This window comes from Gambusia affinis, linkage group LG06 (genome assembly GCF_019740435.1).
Source record: "Gambusia affinis linkage group LG06, SWU_Gaff_1.0, whole genome shotgun sequence".
NCBI lineage: Eukaryota > Metazoa > Chordata > Actinopteri > Cyprinodontiformes > Poeciliidae > Gambusia > Gambusia affinis.
Genome location: NC_057873.1, coordinates 14,996,104 through 15,010,501, shown reverse-complemented (window position 1 = coordinate 15,010,501; position 14,398 = coordinate 14,996,104). Strand labels below are relative to the sequence as shown.

Genomic DNA, 14,398 nt, shown 5'->3' with positions numbered 1-14,398 from the left:
TATAACAGACCAACACAGACCTGACAGTGGTGTTTCAAATCAGCCTCCTTTACTCCAATACTTCTAACATTTTATTCAGACAGATGAAACTGCGTCTCATTCCACAAACAAGATTACTGTATAAAAGTATACAGTTAAAATGTAAATTTACATCTGTCTTTTAATTTTTATCCGTTAACTACTTTTCAGAAAACAAAATCAAATGAAACACAATTCAACATTTTAAATTACCGATACACACATTTTTCAAAATGCATTTTGACAAACAAACTTGTCACTCAGTACTAATCGGATCTACCAAATAAAAAGTCAAATATTGACCAAAGCAATGTTTTGAGTTATTCAATAACAAAAAGTATCAACTGTCAAAATGGCCTCCAAAATTGATCTCCAACTGGAAAAAGGTGTTGATGATTAAAACAAACAAAAAGTGCAGTGGTTGCCTTAATGTTGCATAAAATGGGATTTTTACTTTAAATCACCTACAGTAAAATTGAAATTTCACAACAGCTGCTGTTTAAAAGTCTCAAGGCATTAAGAGCTGTAGGAACCATAAACACTGGCTCAGCAGATGGCTTGTTCTGTTCCTGGACAGTCGTCCAAGTTGGTAGTGATATATTCATCCTCCTCCGTTATGTGTCCACTTTCATTCATCATAATGAAGAGAGGAAAGGAACTTGTCCACATCCAAATCGTGGGGGAAACAGTCAATAAGTTTCTTTCTTTCCTGAAAAGTAAACACAGAAGAAGCCATCAGGGTTGGTTACACACAAAATACTATACTCTTCTGGGAGGTGGGTAGTGGAGGATAAGAAGGCTGGATAAGAAACGATGAGAATAAAGTAAAGAAAAATAAAATAAGAATGGCATGACAAAATATACACAGGGAAATAAAACCTTTTTGAGAAACTGATTTTGTCCTGTCAACTAGTCAACACACAGCACATGGTGAATCAAGAAGAGGAAAAACTATCTGAGGAGGAACTAGGAAGAATATATAAACCGGTTACACTTAAATTACACAACCCAATCTACAATGAGACCAAAACCAGCCAGAAGGTACATTGAAACCAACAAGCTCAACCTGCTTTTACAAGGGTAAAAGTTCTATCCTTTAAAGTTTTCCACATTTATTCACGTTGCAACCAAACTTGTAAATCTGACCAACCAGCACAAAGTAGCAGATAAGTGTGAAGTAGATTAAACATGTCAATTTTTCAATTTATTTGTAAAAAGTAAAACCCTGTGGAGTGTGCTAAAGATACAATCACAATGGAATGGTTTAGGTCGGGGTGTCAAACTAAAGTTGCCAAGACTCGGTGTGCTGCAGGGTTTATTGGTGTTCTTGCTCTGACACAACTCACTTAAAAGGCTGAATTACCTGTTCAGCTTGTTACCTAACTCTGCATGAATGTCTCATTTTTACAGGTATGTTGAGCCAGAACATCAGCTCCTAAAGTCAAAGGCCAGACCTAGACTCGAAAATTATTTTTCACTTATGCCCTTAGGCTTAAAGTTATTTTACAAAGAACGGGCAAAAAATGTCAGTGTTCAAATGTGAAAATCTGTGAAGGCAATCCTCAAAAGATTATTAGAAAATACTGATAAAGAAAATCACACTTTCTTTGTTTCCACAAATTATGGATGCCTTGAATCCTTTGCCTTGTTATACGCTACATTTTGTTGGTCCGTCACATAAAAGACCAATTGCTGAGTATACATTTAAACATCTTATGAAGTCAGATATATCTCAAACGTAGTTGCAGTAAATGTCAACAGAAAGAAATGTTACTGACTTTGTCTTTCTTGATGCTGGGAGATCGTTTCCGCTCTCTCTTGGCGGACGGACTCTCTCCGTCTGGAGACTGCTTGCGTTTTTTACTCTTTGAGCTCGATGGTGATTTTTCTCCGACTTCCTCCTGGCGCAGGCTGTCTTTTAACGGCGTGCCCGTCCTGGCAATGGCGGCACGAGAAAGAATCATCAGGGTGTGTGCAGCCATGTTGATGCTGTTTTCACTCCCAGCTTCGCTGGCAGGGCTGCATGTCGGCACATCAGGGGTGTTGGGAGGCAACAGCTGCTTCGGAGTCCCCTCTGTGTTTTTAGCGTTTTTCTGACGGGAAGGAGTCCTCTGACAATCAGCAGTCGCCTCACTGATATGGTCGGACCCAGAAAGCATATGGTCTGAACTGCTAACTACAGCTTTTCGGACTGGAGGAGGAGGAGAGCTGAGGCCTTGCAGCATTTCAGCGGCCTGCTTGGCCAGAGAGCTAGTTTTTGAAGCAGCCTTTGTCGGCTTGGCCTGTGGGGCAGCTGGAGGACTGAAGTCTCTTGATGCCGAGGATGAAGGTGTTGATGACTGCTGTTTGTCCTGTGAGCCTCCTTTCATTTCATTCTCCTTGTTTGCTCTGATGTTTGGATTCTCCTGAGAGGAGGTCCTCCTCTCCATTCGTCCCTCACGTGATTTCAAAGAAGCCTTCTCTCCAGCCTCCTTCCTGCCGCCCTCCTCGTTCTCCTTCCTGCTTCCTGATCTGAATGAAGAATCGGATGACAGCGACCTGGAGCTGCAAGCATCTTTAGCTTTTGATCCGTCATCATGAGGTCTATGTAATCCATCAACAGTCGCCTCCCGTGACTGAGACTTCTCGGCTTCGTTGTCTGTTCTTGCATTTTGAGACTCTTGGTCGTGAATTATAAGCATCTGTTTACGAGGCGTCTTTTTGACAGAGTCTTTCTGCTGCGTTTGTAAAGAAACAGTTTCTTGTAGCAAGTTTGCTCCTCCTTTGGGATCTGCTGAACATCTGACAGTCTCCACTCTCCTCTTAGGTTTGCTGCTACCTAAGATAGCCGGTTTTGTTCGACCGCCTGCTGGTCTATTATCGCTCTCTATTGGTCGGGTATGTTGTGATGTGCTTGAAGCAGAATGTGTTGGAGTCCCAGCTGTTCTGGTGGTTTGGGGTCGAACCTCTGACAAGGAGGAGTCAAAACGCAAAATCCTCCGATGACTGGATCCACTGGATCCTTTAGCTGCATCCTTCTGGCCTGAAGGTTTAGGCTGAGCAGCAGCAGCAGTCACATTTTTCACACATCCTGCAATGGCGATAAGAAGAACATATTAGAGATGAAAGACAATGAAATACTAAAGCTGAAGGCATCGTTCCAGAAACTTATAGCTGTACAATACCTGATTTTGTAGATTGTTTAGGTTCGATAGTTGTGGGCTTTGGTTTTAGTTTTTCTCTTTTCTGTGTAGGTTTTGGGGTTGTTACATCAACTATCTGTAAATATATAAGAATAACCAGAATATTAAAGTTTTGGTTTTTTTTTTAAATCCCCTGATGAAATGGTAAAAAATAAAGTTATGTTACCTGATTGGAAACCACTTGGATACTTCCCATCGTATTCTGCCCCAACACAGAGACAGGAAGCACAACGGGCTTGACAGGTGATGGTAATATAAGTGCTGGTCCTGCAAAGAAAGCAAACGTATTCAGGGTTTTAACTACAGCAAGAAAACAAAGATTAGAGTAATGAGCTTTCATGAACGGTCTGCAGCCTGTGATGCTTTAGGCTCTTTTAAAAACTCAAGCCAATAATGATAAAGAACTCAAGAGGACTTGAGGATTGACATTTTATAAAGAAGGTTATGAATATTTTCTTATCTTAAGTTTCTTAACAATTTTGCAGCTCAAAACCAATTTTATTTTGTAGCAGCAGGGACAAGAATTGCTTTATAGATCGTAAATGTTGCTACACATTAATTTTATGTTTGGTTTTTGAATGAATGTGCCGTTAGCTGTTGGTTCTGTCAATAACTTATAAGGCAAAACAATGAATGCTTTAAAAAGACTAATTAGTAATGTTGTAGATGGAAGACAGGTTAAAATGTGAATTTTAAAAAATCTATATAAAATGCTTAAACACAAAAAAAAAAAAAAAAAAGAGTTACGTTGAGATGAAGTAAAGCAAAGAAAAGGCAGGATCATGAAAACACGTCAATATAAAAAGTCTGTAATTTATCAGAAATTAATATTTAAATATTTTTCTCTTTTTGATAAAAGCAACAAGGAAATTTAGTCTGGAAACTAAAAACTTCCTATAGTCTTTTCTTTCCTATGCTTATCCCTGCTACAAATAATGATCTAATCAATTTCAATAGTTTTCTAAAGTTGGAAAGGAAGCTTTTTGTAAAATGTGGTCAATAAATAGAATAGAAACGGGGGAAAATTCAGGTTTACCAGCAGCAAAGAGAGACAAGTCAAAGTTCACAGACACACACAGTAAAAAAATATAAAAATAGAAACTAAGAGCAACTGACATTACAGTAAGCAGCACATGTAGAAACACTGTATTTTCTGCTGTACCTGTGGAGTAGCTCGCTGCAGTGACCCCATGCTGGTTGGTGGGTAACGGTTGTCCGTTTGGGACCCCAGCTGGAAGCAGCATCGGTCTGGCCTGAACGTCTGGAGTTGGGACCACCAAGAAGTAGCTGGCTGGGGTGGGTGGGGGGTCCACAGCGGGTTGGAACGCGTATCTCTGTTGAGCCTGCGATGCTGCATTGACCGGAGACGTGTACACTCCTCCAGGTTTACTGACGAAAGGACTACCGCATCCCTCTGACCGTTGTAAGCTGCTCACCGCCTGCGCGGCTTCATCGAAGTTGGCCTTTGGAGTAGCAGGACATGCATGTGATTTTGCTGGCGAGGAAAGGTAGATGGTGGGTATCTTGTCTCCGGAAATACTTGAAACAGCCTGACGTAACGCCGCGTCTCTGGAAGAATCTCCATCCTGGTTATCGCTGACGATAATCTCCAAAGACACAATGTTGCTGGGCTCTCCAGGCTTGAGTGGGGGAAGAGCAGGGATGGTGGCCAGAGGAAGAGGAGGAATGGGCGTCGGGGTAACTGGAGCACAAGAGGAAGAGGAGGCAGGAACAGGAGTGGAAGCAGCTGTAACTGGAGCAGCTGCAGAAACAAATGCTGAGGAAGAAGATGGCAAAGAGCCAGGAGACACTGCTAGACCGTCTCCACCAGAAACACACACATCAGGCTGGCTGGGAGAGGTGTTGTTGACTTGGACCTCATGCTGATCACCGGAAGCTGCTTCATCAACTCCATCAGCTGGCTTGTTTAGTCCTGTTGCCTGTGGATGCTCAGGGTTTCCGTCATCGCTTGAGGCTGGTCTCTCCTCAGTGAGCAGAGCTGTGTCTCTCGATAAAGATCCTGAATTTGAGAGTGTCACTGGGGTGGACAAACTGTCCGCAGGTGGGGGCGGCGTGTTTAGAGGCTCATCACTTTCCATTTGTGGTCCACTGTTGGTTGGTGGGTTTTCTTTCCTAACGGAGTTCCCAGCAGCAGGTGAGTAGCTGACCAGCAGTCTGGCTGAGCTGTTCTCAATTCTAGACGTTCTGCCATTCGAGTCCAAAACGGTTTTTCTTAACAAGGTGGATGCAGGGGATTTTCTGGTTTTACGCTCCTGCCCAGCTCTCGCCTTCAGCACTCCTGATGTTGCGTCTAAAGTATTTCCATCGCTTTGGGAAGGACCTGAAGAACAAAACGAGCCAAACCTGACCGATTATCCATCTTCTCGTTATTGTGCTCTAGACAAGTCAGTAAAAGCCAGAAATAAAATAGTTTCAAAAGAAGAAAAATAGTCTTGACATCAGATCCTACTTTGGAGAAGAGCTATAACTATGGATAAATGAGGATGATAAAGTTCTGAAAGGTTTACCACCCAGTCACATCTATATTGACCTGTGTTGAGAAAGACTGAATACCTGGATCGGTACTTTGGAGGACCTGGACAGCAGATGGGAGTCCAGCCGCCTCATTCTCTTCAGAAACACAAGCATTGCTGCCGTCCCCTGCATCTCCATCAGCATTTTTAGTTTTATCTGCAAAATTACAAAAGAATTCTCAATACGACTTTCATATCCATTTAGAAACTTTGATTGTGATGCAACATCATAGTGGATAGTTACGGTAATCAAAAAGGTCAAAGAGGGCCTGAAAAGCCGGGTCGGATTCAGTTTGCTCCAAAATGTCATGGATGGCATCATCGCTCATATGGATCTCTCCCTGATAATAATAATAATAATAATACGCATAAAATTAAGGAAGACAGTGTGAATTTAGGAGTATTTATAGGAACAAATAAAGCTCTGTTAGATGTTTTAGTACCTCTAGTCCTAGAATCTCATCTATAGACTGGTCTGGCTCCACTGCAGTTGAAGACGATTTGGATGTTTGTGGTACTGCATCACTGGCATCAGGAACAAAAAACATGTTTAGTACAGAAATATTATTTTGAGCCTGCTTGGTAGGTATTGTTGTCACCATCAGCTTTGTCAAAACACTGAAAACAGATTCTCAACATACCTGGCAAGGATTTTGTTGATGTTTTCAGCAAGTTTTTCTTGCAGTGCCCTGTCCCCCAAAATCTTGTCGCGTGCATTTTGTATCACGAGTTGCTGTGAAGATTTTAACGTTTTAAAAGTTAGACATATAGGGGAAGCTCAACGTGTGATGTTTCAACTGGGGCTTTCATGCACAGGGAAAACATGCAACATGTATTAATGTTTTCTATAATATGTCACAGAAAAAAAGAAAAGAGAAACAGAGAGGACAATGGAACTAAAGTCTGAAAAAAACAAATATTTTTCCCACTCCATTTTATTATCTACAGTTTTCAACTATTTCTTTGTAAAAGAAGAAACAAGCCTCTAAACGTAAACTCACTGGAAAATTCTCCTTGACGACCTCCTCAGGCTGGGCGTCTGCAGTCACGTTAGTGGCAGTCATGGCAGATTTGCTGGGACCACCTGACCCGGTCAGACCACTTCTCTTCCTGGGCGTGTCCCTGAATGCAGGAGACGGGTTGTAGTGAAGGACACAAAAAGATACGTGGACAAATATATTAACAGATCATCTGTTATCTTTCTCTAGCAACAAACTAGGGCAGCATAATATTAGGAAATATGTCATGTGTGACAATATTGATGAAAATAAATAATGATGACCTGCAATTAGTAATCAGTGTGTTAATGTGGGACTAGTATCCAGCCTGGGTCCAGTAACACATCTCAAGACCTACTTTTTTTTTTTATCAGCCTGTTTTAATTATCAGTTGTGGGGAAAAGAATCTATTATTTTTTGTAATTCTCTTATTTGCATTCCATAGAGCGAGAGAGAGAGAGAAAAACAACTTCTGATCTTGGTGTAAGTTAAAAGTAGGTATTTATAATATTAAATAAGTATTTATACAACTCTATTCTGTAGCTGTTCTTTCCCATACTTACCATTTCCTTCGACCAGGAGAAACTGGGCCTGAAGTGAGGCGGTGCTCTGAAACGATAACTTGTACAGGAGAATCTCCTGTGAAATACAACAACAAGGTACAACGTTCAACTACAGCGACTGATTTAATAGCAAAAACAGAAGCTAACAGAGTTCGACCCAAACTGACAAAGGGTTTTCAAATCAAAATACACAATATGAAACGCATTCAAACAAATCCACCACAATACTGACGAGGTGTATTGAGTAATCGGCTCCCATCGTGGACCGGCTGCTGCGCCCCGCTGCTGGCTGTGGGTCTGATCTGAGGGTCGGTGAAGCTAACAGGAGTGGAGTGACCTAGCATGCTGTGAGTGGTGTGGGCGGGGCTGATGAAGGAGCTGCTTTCAGAAACGGAGGAGCAGACCACACCGCTTGGAGACGCCACTGTCAGGACCCGCTGCCTCGCCATGTTTGCCACCCCGACGCGTGAACGTACTGCAACGGACAGAGACTGGTAAAATTCTGGATCGTACACTAAATGCAGTATTTGTGCATGCTATTAGATCACTGATATGCTTTTGGGAGACATATGATTCACACACTACTTACAAATGTAAAAACACATCACCTTTTAAATGTACAAGTCCAAGAAACGAGAATAATATTTAGAAAGTTATCCTTTCAGATTTAGGTTGTGCAATTAATCAATTTTGTATTTTATTTTAATTTTGTATTTTAAAAAAGGTAAAGCATTAAAAAACAAACCTCAACATAATTAACAAAAGCAGGATTTTTCTTAAAATAATTATGCCACGGTTCAACGGGAACGCGCATACTTATTTTGTACTTTCACTGAAACAAACACAATATTTCTCCAAAATAATTGTAATTCAACTTTCCACCCCCAAATCCATCAGCTTGATTTCAGAATATATTACATTTTAATTTCTTAAAAACTGGTATTTTAAGGAAATTTGAAACATTTATGCTCCTTTATCAGTAACTGATGCATATCTATTCTGTATTATTTAACGATAAAATATTTGATCTAACAGTAATTAGAAAGCACTTACTCCTCTGACTTGCAGATATAGCGGGGGAATTCTGCAATGATCTGGAAAATAATTTATAAATATCAGATCAACAAGAGTTAATCTCAAAACATGAGCAGACTTAAATGTTGAAAGTAGTCAAATATTACTTGATTTGGTTGAGGGTAAAATCCAGCTTTTTCCACAAAGATGTCATCACAAGAGGGACTTCATGTCCAGAATCTTTAAGAAAATAACAACACAGTTGTTACAATCTGCTTAAACTGAACACATATAAACATATTGCAAAACATGAAAATCACTTTTACCTTTTGCTTTCGCAGCCACATACTCATTCAAGATGGCTGTTAAGCCCTTCCCAAAGACAGACTGTGTATGTGTGAAGGAAGAGTTTGTTAATATCTGTGCATGGCAATCTTCACAATTAAAGACAAGAACATGTGTGGACAGCCTTTGGACTCACAAAAACACAGGCAGGGATCACCCCGTCTCCTGCAGTGTGCTCGGCATACTCCTTCAGGTTTGGACTCTCATGGATGAAGGCTTGGCTTGTAGCTGACAGCCCCTCTTCCTGGAGGTACCCTGCACAAAGCACAAAAAAAAAGAAAAAGAAAAAAAGACAGGTATTACAAAATTAGCACTGTGGCACAATAAATCTGCACCGTTCTCACTTCGTTGTGGCTACCAGCTAAAGCTACAAGCAGCTGTAGCTTTGTCATGTCCGGCTTACCCAAAACAAGCCGAGCGACGTCAGAAGGGAGCAACATGACAGCTTTAGGTGCAATGAATAAAAGTAAAGAACGAATAAATGGCTACATATTCGATAAATTGCTAATAAAGGTCGCAGCACAACCCCAGATTTAAGGACGTCACTGGTGTTATAATGAGGGAAACATCCTGACTAAACTCCTGCTTTCTCAAACGGCGGGGAACTCAAGAACCCGGAAGTAGCACCTTGACCTACTGCTCAGATTTCTGGTAATTGTAGTCTATTCTGGATCTATGAAAGTAAAAATATCATATAAGCGGTATATAAACATATAAACATGCAATACGTTGGAACTTAATGAAATACTAAAACAAATTTCGGAACTGTTTCGTTCTCAAAACAACATTCATTCTAATTTTGAATTCAGAAACCAAGCGAATAAACTCACTTCCGTCTTTCCTAAAACTAGGAAGTGAAAGGCACATCACAGCACTCATCCTGGGGCGGGAATATTTCTGCGTGGTTTGCGTGAGTCTGCGTGAGCTTTATTGCGCGTCAAGATGGCAAAGTTGTTTAGGGATGAACTGTAAAACGTCTTGTATTTTCTGAACCTGGTCCAGCAGCAGGTTGTTGACTCCAGTCGGTGCAGACCAGTGAGGTCGGTGATCATGCTAAGTGATAGTTTAAATGAAGCTTTGTAAATCAACTCCAGAGCTGGTTTCGTTTTTTGTTAGTCTGCATGCACGATCAGATTACACGTGCAAATATTGGATGTTATTGGAAGTTATGCGTATTTACGTGCTTTGACATCAGAGAATAAAGCTGATACCTGTCTGCCCGCTTACTGATTGATTATTTTAGATCTGCTTCCTACTAAATTATTATGATTTGATTGTCCATCTCTGGCCGGGGTGTTTCCCACTTCACTTAAAAGGCCACAGCACAGCAGATTGTACCCATTGCGCCACAGATTTGTTGCATCCCAAAGTCAGAAGTGAAGTGTTCATATTCTGTAAACATTGTAACTCCGGTGTATGTTTTGTCCTATTATTTAGGTGCAAAAATTTTTTTGCTCAATTCCAACTTTCTCATTTGGGATTTTTCTGGGTTTGTGTGAGGACTGACACCTACTGTGTTAGATGTTGTAGCTTTATACAGTCATGGCCAAAAAGAGATCTCGTTGTTAGATCTATTGTCTACTAAAGATTAATAATAAACATCCCATGCATTCTGATTGATTTTAATCCCATTTGAGTTTTTGAAGAAATGGTTGATTTTGTGTGGTCTCATTAGCATCAATAACCCCTTTTGGATGCTTATGACTAAATAATGATTTCAAGCACCTGTAATGGGAAAATGATAAAATACAATGTTGTTATTTGTGAGTGTTTGCCAATGAAGGGTTGATTGAACTATGAATAGAAGTTGTTTCATTGTGGACTGTTATGTACCAAATTATTTTACTGATCTCAGAACAGATGGAGTTGGCTTTTGCCTTGGTTTAGAAAGGAAGGTTTGTAGTTGATGTTTTAGAAAGAAACAGGGATTAGTTGTGAGAATCAAGGATCCCTGGCTGTTTAATGACACACTAAAGGTACATCTGTGTGAGATCAGTGTCTGTACTGTATTCTTCCTGTTTTGGGGTTAATAAATTGCCATTATACAAGGTCTGGTCATTTAAATATTTGTTTATAACCACATCTCTGCTGTCTTTTAAAGCAACTGTTTTGCTCTTCTAATTAAGTCAGAAGAGCAGTGGGAAGTCAACTTACGTCAGTCTGTTGTTAGCAATAATCCATGCGTATCCTCTCTGGTTCCTCTTCTCCGTTTTTGTGGAAAGAGTCCATCTTTCAGCAAAATGCTCGGGTGTGATCTGTTCATTTGTATTTTGGTCGTAATGATGTCGGTATTGTTTATCCGCCTGTTCCTGCAGGTGTAACCAGCTATAAGCTGTTGCCACAATGAGTCTGGTTCTTCATGATCTCCTGGTCTGCTGCAGAGGGTTGGAAAATGACAAAGCTACAGAGAGGAAGGTAAGCCAATTAAAAAGATCTGATTACATTTAAAACTAACACCAGTCAGTTTATCACTTATTTTGTGTCCCGATTTGTGGTACCAGAAAGAAACCGAACGATTTAGAAGACTCATTCGTTCTAATGAGGTTATGCAAGAATTGGATCGCACCTCCGGGAGCAAAGCTAAAGGCTCTAATCAGCTCACATGGGATGCTGTTTTCAGGTAAATCTCCACAGATGTTAGAAATGTTTATCTATGCTAGATCATTTCTTGAGATACTGTGCTAAACTTTCATCCTATTTTTCTTCTAATATAATTTTAAAACACTGATCACCTTGTTTAAATCATTTCCCCAATTTTATATTCTTCATCTAGGCACGGCCTTGGATTACATCTCATATTTTACTCTAGGAAAATGTTTCTATGAAACGAAAGCTTTCGTTTTTGTTTTGCTCAGTCCAGTTTTTTTCTTCCCCTCATCAGATTTCTGCAGCGTTTTGTCCAGAAGGAGACCGAGAGCATGCAGTCGAGTAAATCCAACGTCACGGCGACTACGTTGGCCACACGGCAGAAGAAGATGGCTGAAACGTGCAGCTTAGTCAAGTTTTTCATTCGCTATGCAAACAAACGTAAGGGCAGGATTTTCAACTTAAATTAGAAAATCCAAGATATTTTTTTAAGGGTTTTATTGGCTCTAGTGGCCTTTATTTGATAGTTAATTGACAGGGAAGTGGGTAATGAGAGAAGGGGGAAGACATGCGGCAAAGGTCGCCAGGCTGGGAATCGAACCCGCGACGGCCGCGTCGAGGACCAAGGCCTCCTTATGTGGGCTGTGCTTAACCCCTGCGCCACCACAGCACATCCCAGAAAATGCAAGATTGATAAAATTGTCTATATGAAAAAAAAATAAATAAATTGTTACATACATTAAAGCAATATTTTATTACTTCACCTACTTCCTGGATCCTACTTACAGGATTGGGCTGGTTTTAACTCTCTTCAGCACAAAAATCTTTGAAGATGTAACGTGAACTGCATGTCTAAGGTTTGTTTTGTACAGGTGGGCCTCGTCTGAAGTGCAGCGAGCTGCTGAAACACGTGATGGAGGTGCTGCAAAGTTCGTATTGCTGCTCAGCATATGGAGAGAATTACAGCAGCCTCCTTTTAAAGGACATCCTCTCTGTCCGCAAGTACTGGTGTGACATCACTCGGCAGCAGTGGCAGAGTAAGTGGCTAATTAGTTTAAAGGTGTGAAAACGCAAACAATCAATTTATTCTGGGGGCCAAGTCAAAACATCAAGATCAACATTGGGTTTTTAGTATCGCAAAGCTGATTTCTCATCACCAATGTATATGAAAAATATTAGAAACTGTCAAAACTGCTTGAGTCAAGTTTGCATCATATTTCTGTTTAGTTATTGACTTTTAATGTGTTTATGTAAAACTAAATCTGATCACTCTGACGCTATTTTCTATTGACCTTATAACTGACACAGCAGATTTGAATTCCTTTTGCAATAATAAAAAGTGAAACTCCTGCGGTTTTTCCATTGGAGCACACGACATATTCATGCCCACTCACATATTTTCATATTAAATTACAAACCTTTATAAAATGTTGTAAGTGTTAAGAGTTAGAAGTCTCATGCTTGTGATGTGACAACAACTTAAACTTTGTCACAAATCTTACACTTTGCAGATCTGATTGTTACGGAAGAGGATTAGGGCCACCGAAAAAAAAAAAAAAGAATTCTGACTTTCTGACTTTAAAGTCAGAATTCTGATTTTTTTTTTTTTCCGGTGGCCCTAATCCTCTTCCGTAAATTGTACATTAAGTTTATAAAATAATAATTTGAATGATTAGATCTACATGCTTTTTTTAAGATGGATTTTATTAATTTACTTTTCTTATGTTGCTGCTCTGTTGCTTTCAATTATTTATTATTAATATTATTAATATACATTCTAATCATACCAGCTACATCAGTTTCATCTGCCGCACAGTGTTACTAAACTGATATAAACCTAGATGAATAAGATTTCTGTCACCACTTTAACACAGGATGCCTCTCACTGGAACTGTAAGAAAGTCTTAAAAGTCATCCTGATAACTTAGATGTATTTGTACTTTTATTTTGTGATCTAAAGGTCTTTTGGAGTTGTACTGCAGCTTGTTCAACTCTTCATCCAAATCCATCAACCGTGTGCTGCTGAGCAGAGTCATCTACGCTGTGGTGAAGGGCTGCTGCACTCAGACCGACGGATTTAATGACAGTTTGTTCAGCTTCTTCTCTAAAGCAATGCTTAATGCCAGGTAGAAACCGTGATCATTACACGCATTGTCGGATAAATTGTTTCGCTTCTGTTGTAAACTGTGGTAAACCCCATGCACCTGTTTCTCCTGCCACCATCCTAGGCAGGAGAAACACCTCAGTGTCCTGGAGCACCTCGTCTTGGCTCTGAACATCTTCCTGAGATCTGCCGCCATGAACTGCCGGATGAGAGTGTGTCGTCTCGGAGAGGAGCTTCTTCCCTCTTTATTGAACGTCTGGGCGGACATGAGGCCGAGTGCCAACCTGAAGGAGGAGATTGTGGAGTTCTTCAACCTGCAGCTTCATGTTCACAATCCGAAGGGAGCAAAGACTCAAGACACAGGTTTGGTGTTAGAATGCTGAGATACCAAAACAATGTCCTGTGTGGGATTTACATTAAAGTGGACCTATTACGTAAAATTTACGTAAAATTTACGTTCTGTGCATATTTGTATTTCCATTTGGATCTCAACTGCTTCTAAAAACAACCCAACTGCACATCTGCTAGCAGTCATTTTTATGTGTGAGTTGGGCGGGGGGCAGCAGCAGTGTTGTAGTATCGTACTCAAGACCGGTCTTGGTCTCGAGACCATTTTTTTGAGGACGAGACAAATGTGCAGTTAATGTCCTGGGCAAATGCCCAGGACATTATCATTTTAGATAAGCAGAATAAAGAGTTTTTTCTGCTTTTAATATTGGTTAAATTTATTTCACCTCTAAGTATTTGATATCTGGGTGTTTTTATGGGAATGTGAATCTTTCAGATCAATTTGATAAGCAATTTTGATCATATTTTACATTTTATTGTGTCATGTAGGACAGGACGCTGGTCTTGGTCTTGACTTGGTCTCGACGTCCCTCGGTATTGGTCTTGACTTGGTCTTGGACCCTAAAAGTCTTGGTCTTGTCTCGGTCTCGGGTTAGGTAGTCTTGACTACAACACTGGCCAGCAGCAACTTATTTGGATTTAAGGTGATAAGACCCTAAAACAACTCGTTTTGAAAGGAGCTCAAAATAGACAGAAGTTTCCAGTC

The 14,398-nt window shown here is 40.3% G+C and overlaps 2 protein-coding genes across 4 annotated transcripts in view; one reads left to right on the top strand and one right to left on the bottom strand.

Moving 5' to 3' along the window:
- Positions 1-58: 58 nt before the first annotated feature.
- npat (nuclear protein, ataxia-telangiectasia locus) lies at positions 59-9,539 on the bottom strand. Of its 2 annotated transcripts, none has more exons than XM_044118639.1 (17): positions 9,485-9,539; positions 8,791-8,909; positions 8,636-8,696; positions 8,477-8,549; positions 8,349-8,389; positions 7,528-7,770; positions 7,296-7,371; positions 6,736-6,856; positions 6,376-6,467; positions 6,178-6,259; positions 5,979-6,075; positions 5,775-5,891; positions 4,363-5,541; positions 3,367-3,467; positions 3,183-3,276; positions 1,797-3,088; positions 59-727 (listed from the first exon to the last, which is right to left on the bottom strand). In XM_044118639.1, the coding sequence occupies exons 1-17, from the start codon at positions 9,531-9,533 to the stop codon at positions 647-649; spliced, it is 3,918 nt and encodes a 1,305-aa protein (XP_043974574.1). In that variant the 5' UTR covers positions 9,534-9,539; the 3' UTR covers positions 59-646. The 2 variants fall into 2 exon arrangements, with proteins under 2 accessions (XP_043974574.1, XP_043974575.1); XM_044118640.1 differs by lacking the exon at positions 9,485-9,539 and adding an exon at positions 9,058-9,313.
- A 23-nt stretch (positions 9,540-9,562) lies between these two features.
- atm (ATM serine/threonine kinase) overlaps positions 9,563-14,398 on the top strand; it is a 28,205-nt gene continuing 23,369 nt past the window's right edge. Inside the window, exons 1-7 of one of the 2 annotated variants that reach the window (XM_044118637.1) lie at positions 9,563-9,694; positions 10,970-11,069; positions 11,156-11,274; positions 11,536-11,681; positions 12,113-12,277; positions 13,201-13,366; positions 13,469-13,707. In XM_044118637.1, the coding sequence (XP_043974572.1) occupies positions 10,998-11,069; positions 11,156-11,274; positions 11,536-11,681; positions 12,113-12,277; positions 13,201-13,366; positions 13,469-13,707 (907 nt within the window). In that variant the 5' untranslated portion in view covers positions 9,563-9,694; positions 10,970-10,997. Of the gene's footprint in view, positions 9,695-10,610; positions 10,631-10,969; positions 11,070-11,155; positions 11,275-11,535; positions 11,682-12,112; positions 12,278-13,200; positions 13,367-13,468; positions 13,708-14,398 lie in introns of those variants that run through there. The other variant, XM_044118638.1, reaches the window with a different exon arrangement.